The sequence below is a fragment of the Mytilus trossulus genome, unplaced genomic scaffold, assembly GCF_036588685.1.
Source record: "Mytilus trossulus isolate FHL-02 unplaced genomic scaffold, PNRI_Mtr1.1.1.hap1 h1tg001331l__unscaffolded, whole genome shotgun sequence".
Lineage (NCBI taxonomy): Eukaryota > Metazoa > Mollusca > Bivalvia > Mytilida > Mytilidae > Mytilus > Mytilus trossulus.
Window position 1 is genome coordinate 1 of NW_026963770.1, and position 17,338 is coordinate 17,338.

The 17,338-nt window shown below is 38.3% G+C and overlaps 2 protein-coding genes and 4 pseudogenes across 2 annotated transcripts; all 6 read left to right on the forward strand.

Moving 5' to 3' along the window:
- Window positions 1-292: 292 nt before the first annotated feature.
- LOC134704258 (NADH-ubiquinone oxidoreductase chain 4-like) lies at window positions 293-1,600 on the forward strand (annotated as a pseudogene).
- A 3-nt stretch (window positions 1,601-1,603) lies between these two features.
- On the forward strand, window positions 1,604-2,539 carry LOC134704253 (cytochrome c oxidase subunit 3-like). Its single transcript, XM_063563546.1, is given in 1 exon segment — window positions 1,604-2,539. A coding segment is annotated over 1 exon segment (936 nt).
- A 587-nt stretch (window positions 2,540-3,126) lies between these two features.
- Window positions 3,127-3,636, forward strand: LOC134704252 (NADH-ubiquinone oxidoreductase chain 2-like; annotated as a pseudogene).
- A 1,116-nt stretch (window positions 3,637-4,752) lies between these two features.
- LOC134704255 (cytochrome c oxidase subunit 1-like) lies at window positions 4,753-5,439 on the forward strand (annotated as a pseudogene).
- A 904-nt stretch (window positions 5,440-6,343) lies between these two features.
- On the forward strand, window positions 6,344-7,529 carry LOC134704256 (ATP synthase subunit a-like; annotated as a pseudogene).
- Window positions 7,530-8,985: 1,456 nt separating this feature from the next.
- On the forward strand, window positions 8,986-9,602 carry LOC134704254 (NADH-ubiquinone oxidoreductase chain 6-like). The gene has a single exon (XM_063563547.1). The coding sequence runs from the start codon at window positions 9,077-9,079 to the stop codon at window positions 9,587-9,589; it is 513 nt and encodes a 170-aa protein (XP_063419617.1). The 5' UTR covers window positions 8,986-9,076; the 3' UTR covers window positions 9,590-9,602.
- The last annotated feature ends 7,736 nt before the right edge of the window (window positions 9,603-17,338 follow it).

Here is a 17,338-nt window from a genome sequence, read left to right on the forward strand (position 1 = left end):
AGTACTCTAGTATTCTTCTCAGAAGGGTTATAAGGGCGGCGATATTTTTCGGGGGAAATGAAGCGTTGATCGGGGTCTTTATGATGGCTTTTGCGGTCTTCTTTGTGGTTATTCGTGCTTCTTTACCTCGTTTACGTTATGATAAGTTAATGAGTTTGTGTTGGACTGTTCTTCTATGTGTCATACTTATGGCTAGTGTGTGTGTAGTAGTTCTAGTTAGGGTGTATGTAAGATAATATAAACTAGTATAATTCATTTACACTGAATGTGTCAGATAAAGTCTGTCTTACTTATGGTTAAAAGGTTGGCAATTAGACTTATTGCATTGATTATTATAAAAAACCTAAATATGAGTGTCATTGGGTTAAGCGTTCTAACTATTCTAAGTATGGGCGCCACAAGAGTCGCGATAGGGGGGGTAGAGTTGAACGGGTTGTACACCACAGACTTTGTAATAGGGTTAATGGTTACACTAACTCTATTTGTAGCAATTCTTTCCTACCTAAGGAGGGTTAAGATCCACCGGAAAGCAAGATTTAATTTAATAATTATCAGAATCAGCCTAATTTTAGTGATAAGATTCAGGGTGAGGAGGTTCTTTCTTTTTTTTTTTTTTTTTGAAAGTGTGCTAGCCCCTCTGTTGTTATTAATTGTAGGCTGAGGCTATCAGCCAGAGCGTTTACAGGCAGGGGGGTATATAGTAATCTATACGGTGTTCGGATCTCTTTTTTTCTTATGGGGGGTAAGAGAACTCTATATTAGAGGGTTGAGGAGGAGGATAAGTTCTGTGGTAAGGCTAGTAAAAAAAAGGGGAATGAGATTGTGATGGCTATACATTCTAGGGTTTCTTATCAAGCTACCAATATATCCATTTCACCTGTGACTACCTAAGGCTCACGTAGAGGCCCCAGTAGCCGGTTCGATGCTATTGGCCGGGGTGGTACTAAAATTAGGAGGGTACGGGCTGCTTCGATTTATAATAGTTATACAAATAAGGCTTAGAAGCGTTTTTTTTGTGCTGCTACTAGTGGTGAACTTGGCAGGAGGTGTCTACGCAGGATTAGCGTGTGTACGGCAAGTGGACCTAAAATGTTTGGTAGCATATTCCTCTGTAGCGCATATGAGGCTTGTGCTATTAGGAGTGCTTAGCAACACGGTATTAGGGGTAGTGGGGGCCATTATTATTATGATCGGGCATGGGTTGTGTTCATCAGGTTTGTTCAGGTATGTGAATGCTATCTATAAGATGAGGCACTCGCGTCTGCTAGTAATAAATAAAGGGGGCTTGTTAGTCTGCCCAAGTCTAGTCTTAATGTGTTTCCTGTTAAGATCAAGCAACATAGCAGCCCCTCCTAGTCTAAACTTATTTGGGGAAATCCTCGTTTTCGGCGTGGGAGGGTGAATAAGTGGAGTGTTCCTGCTTATCCTGGGTCTGATAAGCTTTATTAGGGCATGTTTTAGACTATACCTATATGGAAGTTGTTGTCACGGGAAGGGGGTGTCACACAGGGAGTCCTTAAACTTGAGAAGAGTTTGTGATGTTTTTGTTCTGGCGGCTCATTGGATACCGCTGAACTTTATGTTTATGTTTATACCCTAAACAATGAATCGTAATCCTTATTCTCGTTACTATGTACCAGGTCCAAGTCCGTGGCCCTTTTTTGTGGCTATCTCGGCAAACGGAATAGCGGTAGGGTTAATTTTGTGACTGCATCGAACTCCCAGATTTCTATTAATAGGAATGAGGTTGGGGTGTATACTATTGAGAACTTTTAGATGATGGCGAGACTTAATTCGTGAGGGAGATATTGGGTTTCATACTCGCTTCGTAATCAAGAGATTTCGTGATGGAGTTGCCCTTTTTATTCTGTCTGAAGTAATGTTCTTCTTTTCTTTTTTTTGGACTTTCTTCCATAATGCCTTAAGACCCTCGTGTGAACTAGGGATGCGATGACCCCCTCCAGGGATCCGCACGCCAAACCCGTCGTCGACAAGGCTGTTCGAGACAGGTCTTTTAATTAGGAGGGGGTTATTCGTAACTCAAGCCCATAAGAGAATGCGTTTGAAGGATTATGATGTTGGGCCATTTATTGGCCTAGTGGTAACAATTTTATGTGGGACTGTGTTCTTCCTAGTGCAACTTCGAGAATACTACTGAAACTCATACACTATTGCAGATAGGGTGTATGGAAGAGTGTTTTATTTACTAACTGGGTTTCATGGAATGCACGTAGTTGTGGGGACTCTTTGACTAATGGTGAGGTTAGTCCGACTATGGCGTGGGGAGTTTTCCAGTCAACGGCACTTTGGTTTTGAGGCTTGCATTTGGTACTGACACTTCGTAGATGTGGTATGGGTAGCATTATGATGTTTAGTATATGTGTGGTTTGGAGGATGGTTATACATGTGGTGGTTCAAAATATGAGACGGGGACGTCTATACGTTTAAGTACCCAGACGCAAAGCCTTCGTGGTATGCGTACATTCAAGAAGAGCATGCTCCGTCCTGATATAAGATTCCTGACCATTTAAAAGGTTAAAAATAGGAGTCATACAGACTAGTTAAACAGTTTTGATTTGAAATCAAGTACCAAAGCGATTCCAAGCGCTTACTAGTCTGAGTAAAGTAGTCTAATTAAGGACAGAAGACCTATGATTTTCAAGTGTTATAAGTAACCTTTACTTGAAATGGTAAGCTTTGTGGTAAGACCTATAAAATTAGTGAGATTAGGGGTAATATTGATCGGGACAATTCTTAGGGTTAGAAGAGAAGAGATAGTTAGGGGTGTGACTCGGTTTAGAGCTAAATCTGTATGGATTTCTTGTAATTATAAACCCTGATGGTCACTATAGTCCTGAGCCCTGTGTAAAATATTTTGTGGTACAAAGAACGGGGTCAATTCTGATACTAGTGGGTTTTGTAACCTTGATAGAGCAGCACGTAGTGAGAGGGCTGGTGATAAGGGGGGCGGGTACAGTGTTAAAATCTGGCGTTTTCCCGCTACATTCGTGGGTCCCTTCAATTATTAAGAACAGCAGATGGTTAGCAAGAGGGTTAATATTAACTTGGCAAAAAGTCGCCCCCCTTGTCTTTTTATCAATAATTATACCCTCTAAGGGGTTGTGAGTAGTAATTGTATTGATAGCTGGAATTGGGGCAGTAGGGGGCCTTAACCAGAATTCAGTACGAGTAATAAGCGCGTACTCGTCGTTTGTGCATACATCATGAATGCTGTTAGGGCTCACATGGTCAAGAGTAGTCTTTGTAGGGTATTTTGCAGTTTACTCGCTGTCGGTAGGGCTGTTTTTTTATGGGTGCTCAATAATAAACAAAACAAGAATGGGCGGTCAGATTAGTAGAGCCGCGAGGGGTATAGGGTTACTGATACTGATGGGGATGCCTCCTTTCCTTGGCTTTCTAGCGAAAGTATTGGTGTTTCTAATGAGAGGAAGGGCTGTAATCGTGGCTTGTATTATAGGTTCAGTAATCAGGCTAAAATTCTACATTGACTTTTTTTATAGGATAGTAATAAAAAGGTTAGTAGACAAAAACAAAGCAGAATTCAAGATTATGTGGAGGATAGTGATCGGGGCTAACCTAGCAGGGGGGGCATTGATCTTGGTGAGATTTATTTAGAAACTGCTTTTAGGCCAGGGGCGTTTTGATTTCGGCTCAAAAAGAGTGGGTAAAACCACAAAAGTATGATAAAAAGGTAATTTAAAATAAAATATTTTGTTTCAAACATAACTATAGGTAGTTGTTACCTCCTTTTTGTAGAATGGTACTTTAAAAAAAAGGATTGGTTTGCATCTAATTATTAAGCCTAGGTTTTCATTCTTAAGTGAGGAAGTTAATTAACATAATAGGGCTGCTAACTTTGTTATAAATGGCTTGTACCATTTTTCCTTATAAAAAAGTAGTTTAATTTAAGAACGATAGGTTGTGGGGCTATTAGTGGTGTCAACCCTTTTTTAGCTAGATATAGTTTAAAATAAAATATTGGCTTTGGGAGCTAAAGACACTTCCATAAGTTTTCTAGAAGAATGGTTATGGGGTTAAGAGTTGCGTTTGTCTGCATTGTGTCTTTTTTGTTTACGGGGTTATTTATGCTACTAAGGGAAAAGCGGGGTCTAGACCGAGAAAAGTGCAGTCCATATGAGTGTGGATTTGAGCCTATTGGAAGAGCTCGGAGGCCCTTTTCTATCCGATTCTTTCTAGTAGCAGTTTTGTTCGTCGTGTTTGATGTAGAGGTAGTGCTGTTAATACCTTTTGCCTACATGTTCTTTTACGGTAAGAGAGTGTTAGGGATTTTGTCCTCAAGGGGTTTCCTTCTTATCTTGTTTGGGGGTCTCTACCACGAATATCGTGAGGGGTCTTTGGAATGAGTAGGTTAATACTAGAAGTGGCATTTATGCGAAACGAATTTTGATGAGAGGTGATTGTAAGAGGCTTACTTTTGCTGTTGGAAGTGTATTGTGTGTACCTGTGGTTTTCACGTCGAGAGTGCTTCTTAAGGAAGTATGGGACCAATGAAAGTTCTCAAGGATCTAATAGAAGGTTTGAAAAGGCATATCTTACTATAGCGTATAGGGAAAAAAATATTAAGAGGCTAAAATCTAGTGCGGCTCTAAGGGCTAATAAGGCTAGATGATTGGCTTCTAAGTAAGGATAAATAAAATGATAAAAATACTAAAAAAGGAAGAAGTAGGGGGTTATGGAGAAGTGGAGTCCTGGTGACGTCGATGGCTGTGATCAACAAATCACAAAGATATTGGAACCCTTTATCTGTATAGCGGAGTCTGAGGAGGGTTGTTTGGAGCAAGGTTGAGGTTAATGATCCGAATGCAACTGGGGCATCCTGGAGCAGTGTTCTTAAAAAGAGATTGATTCTATAATGTGGTGGTTACAACGCATGCCTTAATAATAATTTTTTTTGCTGTGATACCTATCTTAATTGGAGCTTTCGGTAATTGGTTGATTCCTCTGCTAGTAGGAGGTAAAGATATAATTTACCCGCGAATAAACAACTTAAGTTATTGACTATCTCCTAATGCACTATATTTACTAATACTGTCCTTTAGAACGGATAAAGGAGTTGGTGCTGGATGAACTATTTACCCCCCTTTATCTGTGTACCCCTATCATAGGGGCCCTAGGATGGATGTTCTTATTGTGTCACTACATCTAGCTGGGCTCAGCTCTCTAGTGGGGGCTATTAACTTTGCTAGGACCAATAAAAATATGCCAGTGTTAGAAATGAAAGGAGAACGAGCGGAGCTTTATGTTTTAAGGATTAGAGTTACTGCAGTTCTTTTAATTATTTCAATTCCGGTTCTAGGAGGGGGCATCACAATAATCTTGTTTGACCGAAACTTTAACACAACTTTTTTCGATCCCGCAGGAGGGGGGGACCCCGTTTTGTTCCAACATTTGTTTTGATTTTTTGGGCATCCGGAAGTGTATATTCTTATTCTACCTGCCTTTGGTGTGATATCAAAAGTAATTATGCATTGCTCTGGAAAAGAAGCGGTTTTTGGTCTAATTGGGATAGTATACGCAATAATCGGAATTGGAGGGTTAGGGTGTATGGTGTGGGCTCACCACATGTTTACCGTAGGTCTTAATGTTGATACTCGAGGCTATTTTTCTACCGCAACTATAGTAATCGCTGTTCCAACAGGGGTGAAAGTATTCAGATGACTGGCAACTATAGCAGGAAGAAAATTCAAAATAAAGCCTGCCGCCTACTGAAGTACTGGGTTTCTGTTTTTATTCACCGTGGGAGGGCTAACAGGGGTCTTACTGTCTAGGGCTTCTATGGATGTGTCTCTACACGACACATATTATGTGGTGGCTCATTTCCATTATGTGCTAAGAATAGGGGCGGTGTTTGGGGTGTTCTGTGGTCTTAACCATTGGTTGCCAAATTTTGTTGGAGTATGCTTTAATAAGAAATGGAGGAAAGCCCATTTTATAGCAATATTTTTTGGGGTAAATACTACCTCTCTTTCCTCAGCATTTCTTAGGCCTAAGAGGAATGCCTCGACGGTATATAGACTACGCTGATATTTATGCTCACTGACATTGGGTGTCTTCTTATGGGTCCGCTGTGTCTTTTGGGTCTCTAATATATTTTAAGTTCCTTCTATGAGAGGCTCTAGTAAGCCAGCGAGGGGTTGTATTTAGTGGGGGTTTATGTGGTGAAATAGACTGAGCAGGTACCCGAGACCTTTATCCAGGAAGGAAGCATGTTTATAGCCAATTGCCATTTGTGTGAACTAACCCTTATAACACGTGTATCACTTATATTTATAAGAAATCGCGTAATCAATAATTTAAAGTCATGTTAATAGATGTTTTTTCTAGATTTGATGCTCACAGCTATAACTTAATTTGGTTGTCTATGCCGTTATGGTTGCTGTCTTCTATAGTGCCAATAACCGTGCTATTTAGAGACGTGTACACTAAGGGTAGAAGTACGAGCTCTTTTCGGAGTTTGGTGCTATCCTTTACTTATTCGATGATTCGATTGAACGGAAAGGGACTAAAGCTATCTGGGTTTCCTCTAGTAATAAGGGGTCTGTTCATGATAATTCTGATACTAAATCTGTCTGGAAACTTTCCATTCTTTTTCCCTGTAAGAGGGCAGTTTGTGTTCGGGTTCTCCTTTGCTTTGTCTATTTGAACTTGTTTAGTTTTATCTAGTCTTTTATGCAGATTTGAGCAGGGGTTGATGAGTCTCGTTCCAACAGGTTGCCCGTTAATCCTTGTGCCTTTTATAGTAGTGGTTGAGCTAATTAGTGGCATACTTCGCCCTTTAACATTAGTTTTACGTCTGACACTAAATCTGGGAGCTGGTAAAGTAATTCTAACTATATGCAGGAGAGAGTTAGTAGTTAGCTGGTTAAATAGCAGAAGGCTGCTTACAGGAGTTGGGGGTATTAAAGGGTTAATAATGGGCGGAGGTGTTTTTGGAGCCGCTGAAGTTGCAATCGCGTGTATTCAGTGTTATATTTTTTGTGTCTTATTGTGTCTCTATACGGAGGATCATAGAAGGTAGGTAGTTTTAAAAGCTTTGCTGAAGCGACGGCCTTGTAAGTCGTAGAAAACTATGTGTTTTAAAGCTATGATTTGAATAAAATTCCTAGGAGTTTTCTTAATAAGTATAGGCTGTTTTGTAATCTTCCGTATAAACAAACACCTTTTGTGTTTATTTGTAGGGCTTGAAATAATAAGACTAGGCTTATTGTTTGTAACCCATGTGTTTCTAATAAATCAGTTTTGGTTAATTTTACTAATTCTATGTTTAGCTGTTTGCGAAGCCAGAATTTGCTTGGCCCTTCTGGTTATGGTGATGCGACTATGCGGAGACGATTTGATGTCAAGGTTACTAAGAGATGGCTCGTAAAAATAGTATCATACAATTAAAAAGTAACTTAGGGTTACTTTTACTGATTCTGATTGGATACTTATTTATTCTTAGAGGGAGGACCTTTGGAAAAGCTTATTTATTGGAAGTTACTGTTTGAGAGAGTAATTGTCTCTCATTTAGCTTCAGAGTTCTACTAGATAGCGTAAGAATAGTCTTTGTTGGGACGGTTTTGGTAATTAGAGGAAGTGTAGCAACCTACTGCAAGTGGTATATAGCTGGAGAGCCATACTACAAGCGGTTTATGGGATTAGTATGGTTGTTTGTGCTGTCTATAGTGTTTATAATCTTAGTTCCTAATTTAGTAATACTTTTAATTGGTTGAGACGGGCTAGGGCTCACCTCATTCCTATTAGTGGCTTATTACCAGAACAATAAGAGGTTATCTGCGGCTATGTTGACAGCTTTGACTAATCGAATTGGGGATGTTTTTGTACTTTTTAGAGTTTCTATTTTTTTAAGAGAAGGGGGGTGGTTAATTTATATATACCACCCAGTGCAGACATGGGTTAATTTAGGGTTTGTGGTAGTTCTTGCAGGTATAACTAAAAGCGCACAAATGCCGTTTTGCGCATGGCTACCTGCTGCCATGGCGGCACCCACACCGGTCTCCTCTTTGGTGCATTCTTCGACATTGGTGACAGCTGGGGTTTATTTGATTCTTCGCTCTTTTTATATTATCAGAGCTAATCCCTTTGTGACTCAAATACTTATAGTCTTAAGACTATTTACTCTAATATTAGCGGGGTCAAGGGCTGTGTTTGCGTTTGACCTAAAAAAGGTAATCGCACTCTCGACTTTGAGGCAGTTAAGGTTAATAATATTCTCGATTTCAATCCTTCTTCCGTCTGTAGCTTTTTTTCATTTAGTAACCCATGCGGTATTTAAAGCTTTGTTGTTTCTAGGCGCAGGGGGTGTTATTCATAGAAACCAAAGAATCCAAGATATCCGGGGGTTAAGAAGCTTGTGGCAAGGATTACCGGTAAGAATGGGTGCAATAACGGTTGCAATTGTGTCCTTGAGAGGGGCCCCGTTTATAAGAGGGTTTTTCTCTAAAGACCTAATAATTGAGCTAAGAATGATAGACAGAAGAATAACTTATGGGTGCTATTTATTAGAGCTAACAGGTTTAATCTTCACTTCTTTTTATAGGGCACGGATTGTATTTAGAGTAATACTTGGGTCTAATTACGTTAATAGCAGAAGTTTGCGGATTAATGAGCACTTAAATATACAAACTCCTTTTCTTAGCCTGTATATTGGGGCTATTATCTTAGGAGGGGTATTAGGGAGGAAAATAGAGAGGTTTGGGTTTGTAGTAGTTCTTGAGAAATATGAGAGAGTCAGAGTATTTCTTATTCCCTTTGTAGGGTTAATTTTGTGATGAGGAGTGCTTAGAAAATTAGGGTCTAAGCCTTGGTCGTCAGCCAAACTATTAAGATTCTTTTTGAGAATGTGGCTCATAGAGAGGCTAACCTCCCACCCCAGAAAAATGGCCTTCTTTAAGGGGTCCAGGATGGTAGCTCAAAGTCTGGATCAAGGTTGACTAGAGCTATTGGGCCCTCAAGGTGCCCATAAGGGACTAGGTCAACTCAGCTGTTTGAATGAAATTGTTCAGAAAAATTATTTTACCTACCAGCTGGTAGTATGAGGGCTGGTGGTAGCGGGGGGCGTAAGCTTAATTATGTTTATATAATGAGAGTTATAGTCATATGTGTAATTTTGATGGCTGTGTTTTCGATTGTCTTAATTGCCAAGCAACCTATTTCTTTAGGGCTAGTGCTATTGAGGGGGTCTATAATTGCATGTGTGGAGGTTGCACTGGAGGTTAGAAGGTTGTTAGGGTTCTTATTGTTCCTAACTTACGTTAGGGGTGTAATAGTCCTGTTCTTGTATGTTTTAAGGATCTACCCCAATGAAGTGTATCGTTTTAATCTAGAGTTTATGGTTCTCGTCAGAAGGTGTTGTGCCAGAGCGGTCCTTATGGGTCTTATGAATTACGAGTACAGAGAAATTAGCGGGTCTTTGTTTCTAAGTTTCATGGCTGAAAGAAGCGGGTTAAGGTTATATATCCTAATAGCTGGTGTGTTACTGTTTGTAATATTAGTGGTGTCGTATTTGTGCATAAAAACCATGGTGCCTTTACGAAGAGTAAAATAAACCTAAAATAGAAGATACAGTAGCTTAATTAAAGCGTCTCATTGAAAATGAGGAAGATGGATACTTTAGTACCTTGTGTCAAATCTGTAGGAGGGTTTGATTATGGCCCTAAATTTATGGGCAAAATGCTTCTCATGATTCTAAATGCGGGCTTGAACAAATTAAGTGCAAGTTCAACATCAGTGGGGAAAATTGGTTAATAAAGGAAACTTTAACCCAGCTTTTTGACAAATTCGGGGTCAATTGATGAATGCCAGCAGCCGCGGTTAGATTCAGTTCGAATATAAATTTAAGCGGATTGGTTAGAGTCAATGTTGTGTTATAAAACTATAAAAAAACTATAGGTGCAGTGTAATGTTAACGGTTTTTTGTGGTTATATTCCTAAAGTTTTAGTGAGCTTCTAACGAATCTATGAAGTGAAACCAGGATTAGATACCCTGTTATCCATAGTTTAAAACAAAAGTTCCTCTTAACTAAACATTTGGTTGTCAAAGAGAAATAAATAGGCGGTGTCTGAGATAGAAAACAGGGGATCCTGGGTGTTAAAGGATAACCCACCTACATTTGAGCCTTGTCTTATTAGTGCGTGTGTATGGTTGTTTACTCTAATATGGTGAGTGTCCGGGTAAAATTTTTGGTTATTACTGAAGCTAACTCTTATTTTACTTGCTGAGTTCGGTAAGGTAAGTTACTTTTAGTTAGGTGCAGCTACTAGAATTGGCTATATGCCCATGTAGCACAACTTCAAAAATAATTCAGATTGACATGCAGCTTATGACAAGGTTAATCTGGGATACAGATGTAACTTAAGCAATAATTCAAAGATTGAGCTACTAAAAGGTAGCTCAACTAAGTAGACAAATAAGATAAGAAAACTTGCCTTTGAAGAAGGACTTGTAAGTAAGGGTTAAAAATAAAATTACCCTGAATACAATCAGATGAGTACTAATCGCCCGTCGCTCGCGGGGAAACCTGTGAAAAGTCGTAACAAGGTAGCAGTAACGGAAGTTGCTGCTAGGCTATAATATGCATATATAGTAAATAATATTATATTTGCCTTCCAAGCAAAAGTTCTAATGAAATTAGTGTATGCTGGCCAAATAGTTTAAGCTAAAACGTTGAGCTGTTAATTCAAAATCGCAGTAATTTGCTTTGGCTTGCTTAAGTAGTTTAGGGAAAACATAAGATTTTCATTCTTAAGTCAGATAGTATTTCTCTTAAGTTGTGCTTAGTAGTTAATGTTAATATAACTGAGAACTGCAAATTCTCCATAGTCTAGTTAGGCCTAAGCTTAGTGCCACGTGGGGGATGATCCAGTTGCTTTGATGAAGCAAAGTTCAAAAGTAGTTTTTTGGCACTTAGAACTTCGAAGCGTTATAAAGAAAAATTGTAGTAAGTAGGGCTTTGATTCCTAAAGAAAAAGTTAATCTTCTTCTTCATAAATAAGTTAAAAGTAGTTAATATATAACTTAGAATTGTCAGTTCTAGATTCCTCTTACTGAGGCTTTTTATAATTTATCTTTTTTAAAGAGACGTGCATAATTGTTTTGTGAAAAGTGCACTTGAATTAAAATAGTATAAATAAATTTTAGTACCTTTTGCATAAGGGTTTTTCAAGACAAGTTTAAGAATTTAATTTTCCCGAATAAAAGAGAGTTATTTTTTTGAGTTAAGAAATCGTGGCAGAGATTTAATTAAACTAAAGAATAGCGGCTAGATACTATTCGCGCTTTTAGATATCTGGTTGGCTTAAAAAGATGTGTAAGCATTTTCCTTAACTATTTAAGGGGTAAAATTTTTTGGGTTAAGCTGAAAAATACTAAAATTGATGTTAAAAAAAAATTGGGTTTCTATAGGCTTTAAACTGGCTATTAGATATTAGTGTATTTTAACTAAAACCAGATGGGGAAAAAAGATTAATTGGGTTATTCATTTACTTTAAAATAAGCCTATGGTTGTAGGACCAGTGACTATGATAAAAACGAGTAAAAATATTATTTATTTGGTATTACTATTTTGTTTTACCTTAAAAAACTAAAGGCTAAATAAAAGTTTTTAAACGAATTCGGCAAACTAAACTTCTCGACTGTTTAACAAAAACATTTCCTTTTGATGTAAGTAAAAGGTAGTCCCTGCCCAGTGCAACTAGAGTAATGTTTGTTGTAAACGGCGGCGTTAACGTGAGCGTCCTAAGGTAGCGCGATAATTTGCCTTTCAATTGAAGGATGGTATGAAAGGGTTAACGAAGAAGGTGCTGTGTCTGAAAATTTAATTTAAACTAACTTTAAGGTGAAGAGGCCTTTATGTAAAAGAAGGACGACAAGACCCTATGAAGCTTTATCTTAATTGGAGTTTTTGGCTCTTATACGATTTTGATGGGAGATCAGTGAAAATAAGTCTTTCACTATTATATAAATCTAACTCGTATTTCCTAACTTTATATGTGTGGCTAGCTACTCTAGGGATAACAGCGCAATTTCTCCCGAAAGATGGTATTGGAGGGGAAGATTGCGACCTCGATGTTGGCTTTAGATATCCTAGAGGCGTAGAAGCTTCTAATGGTGGGTCTGTTCGCCCTTTAAAATCTAACATGAGCTGAGTTCAGAACGGCGTGAGCTAGTTCAGTTTCTATCCTCTTTTAAAAATGAGCTAATTTTGTACGAAAGGACTTTTTCGCTAAAGCAACGCTTTGCCCTGGCTCTGTCATTGCTTAAATAATGCTACGCAATAAACTGATTAGTTTATAAAAAGGGTTGCCTTTTATGAAGCTGAAGGCCAATTAGTGGCGGTAGGGCGTGTCGTTGGTTCTTGTTAAAATTAGTATTGCTATTTTATTAAAAAATAGGGTTAAAACGGGTTGCAAATTAGGTAAAAAATAAAACAGTCTATTAATGCAGCCAAAAAGCAGCAATCACCCACCTAAAGAATAAAACAAGGGTTCTAAAAAGGCGGTGTGTAATGGATTTGTGCTAGTAACAGACAAAAAAAAACCAAACACTGTGGAAACCCTTAAGAATGAGGTTTTATAGTGTACCGCATTTCCTGTTACCGGCCGGTACAGTGACCGCAAGGCCTGTTCTCCTGTCCTTTTACACGGAAACCCTGTTGCTGATGCATGTAAAAAGCCCTTAGTTAAGATAACTTATAAGTCAAAGTAAAACTTAATTTTACTTGACATTGTGTATTTTATTGAAAATCTAGTTGCGAATGCCCATACCTGTCCAAACTTGTTTTAGATTATGCTTTACAACCTGTTGTAGATAAGGTTTTGAACCCTTTACAGTGAGTAAGCATTTTTCAGAGTCATGTGAGACTTAACCTAATTAGTGGTAGAAAAAAACAAACTTAAACCTAAATTCTAAAGCTATTTGCTTCCTGTGGTTAATTGTAAACTGCAGGAGAAATGGATCTAAGGTGTTAATTTTTTTCGTTTGCCCTAATTTTGGTTGCTCATGTGATTTTTTGGGGTTTGAAAACTAGACTATCTGTATCTTAAAATCAAAAAATAAATAGAAATCAAGTCATATGAAAGTTCCCAAAGCGTAATTCATGGGTCACTTAAAGTCTAAGCAAAAAAGTAAATCAAAAATAAAATAAAATCAAAATGACACACTAATGCCTGGGGGGGCTGATCTGGAGGGGAGGAAATAGGAAAGCAGGTTAAATAGAGGTGACAAAAATGTGGTGTGCAGCAACAAAATGAAGCTAAATAAAATTGTGAAACGTAGAAGCGTGAGCTTGTAAACAAGGTTGTGAGCGTCTTAAAAAGTAAGTGTTAACAATAGTATGTAATATTAACACGCCTAAAAGGGGGTTAGGTGGGTTATAAACTTACAAAGACTACAAGTGATGAAGTTTATGTCTGGTCCTGAGGTCCCTTTTAAGTGAGTTAGTTTCGTATAAAAGGTTTTTAAGCAAAGCAATGTTCTGTCACAGATCTGAGTGCTATAGACAATATTGTATAGGGCCTTTTTATGTAAATAAACGTGGCGTTAGGCTGTTAAATGTGCTGGTTATAGGATGGTTACATAGCAATAATTACTATATTTGCCTTCTGGGCAAAAATTTTAATGAAATTAGTGTACGCTGGGTGAATAAATTAAGCTAGAATGTTGAGCTGTTAATTGAAAATCCCAGTAATTTGCTTAGGGTATAAGATTCTTATTCTCAAGCCAGATAGCCTGTCTCTTAAGTTGTGTTTAGTTGCTAATGTTAATATAACTGAGAGCTACAAATTCTTCCTAGCTTAGTTGTACGTGGGGGGATGGCCCAGTTGCTTTGATGAAGCTAAGCTCAAAAGTAGTTTATTGCTCTGAGGTGTTATAAAGAAGTATTATAGTACGTAGGACTTTGATTCCTAAAGAAAAAGTTAAAGCTTTTCTTTATAAACAATTTAAGAGGAGTTAATTAGTTTTAGGCTCATCTCACTGAGGTTTTTTAGAATTTATCTTTCTAAAGAAATGCACACGATTGCCTCATAAAAAGCTTACTTGAAGTAAAGTGGGGCAAATAAATTTTAGTACTTCTTGCATAAGGGTAAAGCGAAGAGGCCTGTGTGTAAAAGAAGAGCAACAAGACCCTGCGAAGCTTTATTTTAATTGAAGTTTTTGGGTTTGTTAACCCAAAAGCTTATGCATAGCTTTAAGGTCTCTTTTAAGCGAGCGAGTTTTTAGCTAAAGCAATACTTTGTGACGGATCTGTAATGACATAAATAATATTGTATAATAGGCTGATTAACTTATAAAAAGGGTTCTTTTTATGTAAATGAGTGTGTTGCTTAGTGATAGATTGTTGAATGTGTTGGGCACTAGAGAGGCTGTATGAGAGTGGCTTAGGCAGGGGTTTGCTGCAAAAAAAGGCTTACTGTTAAGGGGTGTGTGAGATGGTTTTTTTTCATATAAAAACTGAGTGTTTAGAATAGACGTTGGAGGAGGGGACTTATGTCAGGGCGGAGGGGGTGACACTGTTAGGGTGCTCCCATTACCTGAAACTATTTCAGCTGTTGGAGATGCTGTTGTGAATGGTGTCGCTGAAGTTGTTCCTGATAATCAGGAGGAAGGGGGCCCCCATGCTGAGGGTGGCTATGTTCCTTTAGAAGAACAAATAGCTGTTGTGGAGCCTGAAGTCCCAGCTAATGTCTGTCAGCCAGTCGAGCAGAGAAATGTGGTTGTAAGTGAAGAAGACAGTGTTCCTGATGTTAGTAAAGACGGGGTCAGTAGTTATTAATGCTCATAGTTAAAGTTTATTGGTGTATTAATAGTTATAATTTATTAAAATAATCCATAAGATAAGCAAAATTACAGTTAATTCGTTTATTGTTAGGCTGTTATGGTCTATTTAAAAACTGGTCAATACGGGTCTCCTTACACCTAATTAACTTGGTTTTAGTGTATGCTTGAAAGGCTACAAAGCCTTTGCGGGGAGTAAGCATTCTTCAGGACCACATGAGATTCAACCTAATTATTGGCAGAGAAAGTGGTGAATTTGACCCTTAAATTCTAAGTTACTTGGGCTCTATAGCTAATTGTAAGCTGTAGGATAATGGGGATTTGAGACGTTTATTTCCTCATTTACCCCAGCTCTGGTTGCTCATGTGGTTTTCGGTTCGAAAACGAGGCGTGTATCTTAAAAATAAAAAAATTTTTGAAGCGTAAGTTGTTGGTCGCTTTAAGTCTAATTAAAAATAAAGTAAAAATGGAGCAAAAACAAAGTTGGACACTTAACACTTTGGGTGTCTTCAGAGGTGTAAAAAGGGGGGTCCAAGCTTATGTGTACTCATAAAAAAATGCGGTGTGCGGGGGGTTTGTGCCTGTATATATAACAAAAATTCATGAGGTGGCCGAGGAAGAGGTGGTGAGCTGTAAACTCATAAACAAGGTGTAGGCCTTTCTTATGAGATGGTTGGTAACAATACTGTGAATAATATTAACACGCCTAAGAGGGTTGGTCCGTGACGAAGTACTAATAAGTTGGTGAAGATTATGAATGACAGGTTCTATGATTTGCCTTGTCCTGTAAACTTAAACGCTTGGTGAAGGTTTGGCTCTATACTAGGCTTGTGCCTAATTATCCAACTTCTAAGGGGTCTTTTATTGTCAACTCATTATACTGCTCATGAAGACATGGCATTCGATTCTGTAGTACATATTATGCGTAATGTGGAAAAAGGATGAATGTTGCGTAATATTCATGCAAATGGGTCCTCTATGTTTTTTATCTGTATTTATGCGCACATTGCTCGTGGGCTGTATTATGGGTCTTATTTAGATAAGACAGTGTGGTATTTTGGGGTGCATTTGTTTTTGTTAACTATGGCGGAGGCTTTCCTCGGTTACACTTTGCCTTGGGGGCAAATGTCATATTGGGGGGCTACTGTTATTACTAATATACTTAGAGTGATCCCCGTAGTAGGAGAGAGTATGCTCCGCTATGTATGAGGGGGTTGGACCGTGTGTAATGCAACTCTAAAGCGGTTTTATACTTTACACTTTCTCTTACCGTTTGTGATAGTGGCGGTTGTTTTTTTACACCTGTTTTTTTTACATGAGAAAGGGAGTAATAACCCTTTGGGTATTGAAAGAGGTACTATGTGTGTGCCCTTCCACCCCTTCTATACTATTAAAGATCTTTTTGGTTATGTTTGCTTTAGGTTCTTTTTTATATATTTAGTGTGTGTGGATCCTGAGCTGTTAGGGAATCATTTAAACTATTGGCCTGCTAATCCTATAAAAACGCCAATCCATGTTCAGCCTGAGTGGTATTTTATGTTTGCTTATGCAATCCTTCGTTCAATTCCTCATAAAGCGGGGGGGGTATATGTTATGTTTTTGTCGATTGTAGTATTATACCTAATTCCTAGTCTTCACAGAGGTAAGTATCGAAGTTTATGTTTTTACCCGTTTAATCAAGTAGTGTTTTGAGTGTTGGTTGGTAGGTTTATTAGGTTAACATGGATTGGTGCTCGCCCAGTGCGGGAGCCTTATATCATTTTGGGGCAGTGTCTTTCAGTCATTTATTTCTCTAGGTTGTTATTAAACCCTCTTTCTTTGTGGGTGTGGGACAAGCTGCTTGAATACCCTAAATTCTGTAGGAGTCGTCCTGTAGACCTGAAATGGTTTAAGTTTTTAGCTTATTTCAAGTTATTAAAATTAGTAAATCGCGAAAGTAGCGCACGTGAGTGGGCTAATAAGTGTAGAAAAATATAAATATGTCTTTTTACGGGAGTCGATATTTTGGTGATATTGTCCATGGGGAACTAGGGAAAGACCTGTTCCGGTACCATGGTTTTGTGATGATAGTAGCAGTGGCTGTGTTGGTCTTTGTTATATATATAGGATGCGTAATCCTTCTTACTAAATTTTCTTATCGCCATTTCTTGAACCGTCAACGATTAGAATTTTGATGGACTATTGTGCCAATGTTGATGTTAGTAGGGTTGTGGTTTCCTTCTATAATTAACCTATATTATATAGAAGAAGTAAAACGGCCCCGGTGAAATTTTAAGGCGATTGGGAAACAATGGTACTGATCTTACGAATTTTGTCGCAATTTAGACACTCCAAGCTCTAGAGAAAGCGCTGAAAGAATTTCGTGTTATACAATTGATTCTTACATAGAAGACCAGCAGGAGACATTTAGAAAAGGAGGGTATCGTTTGTTGGATGTTGATAACCGGATGGTGGCTCCAGCAGATGTGCAAATAACTGCTTTTGTAAGAAGGTCTGATGTGCTCCATTCGTTTGCACTCC

Coding starts and splice junctions, on each gene's coding strand:
- LOC134704254 (XM_063563547.1), top strand. CDS start 9,077: ATGAGGGCTGGTGGTAGCGGGGGGCGTAAGCTTAATTATGTTTATATA.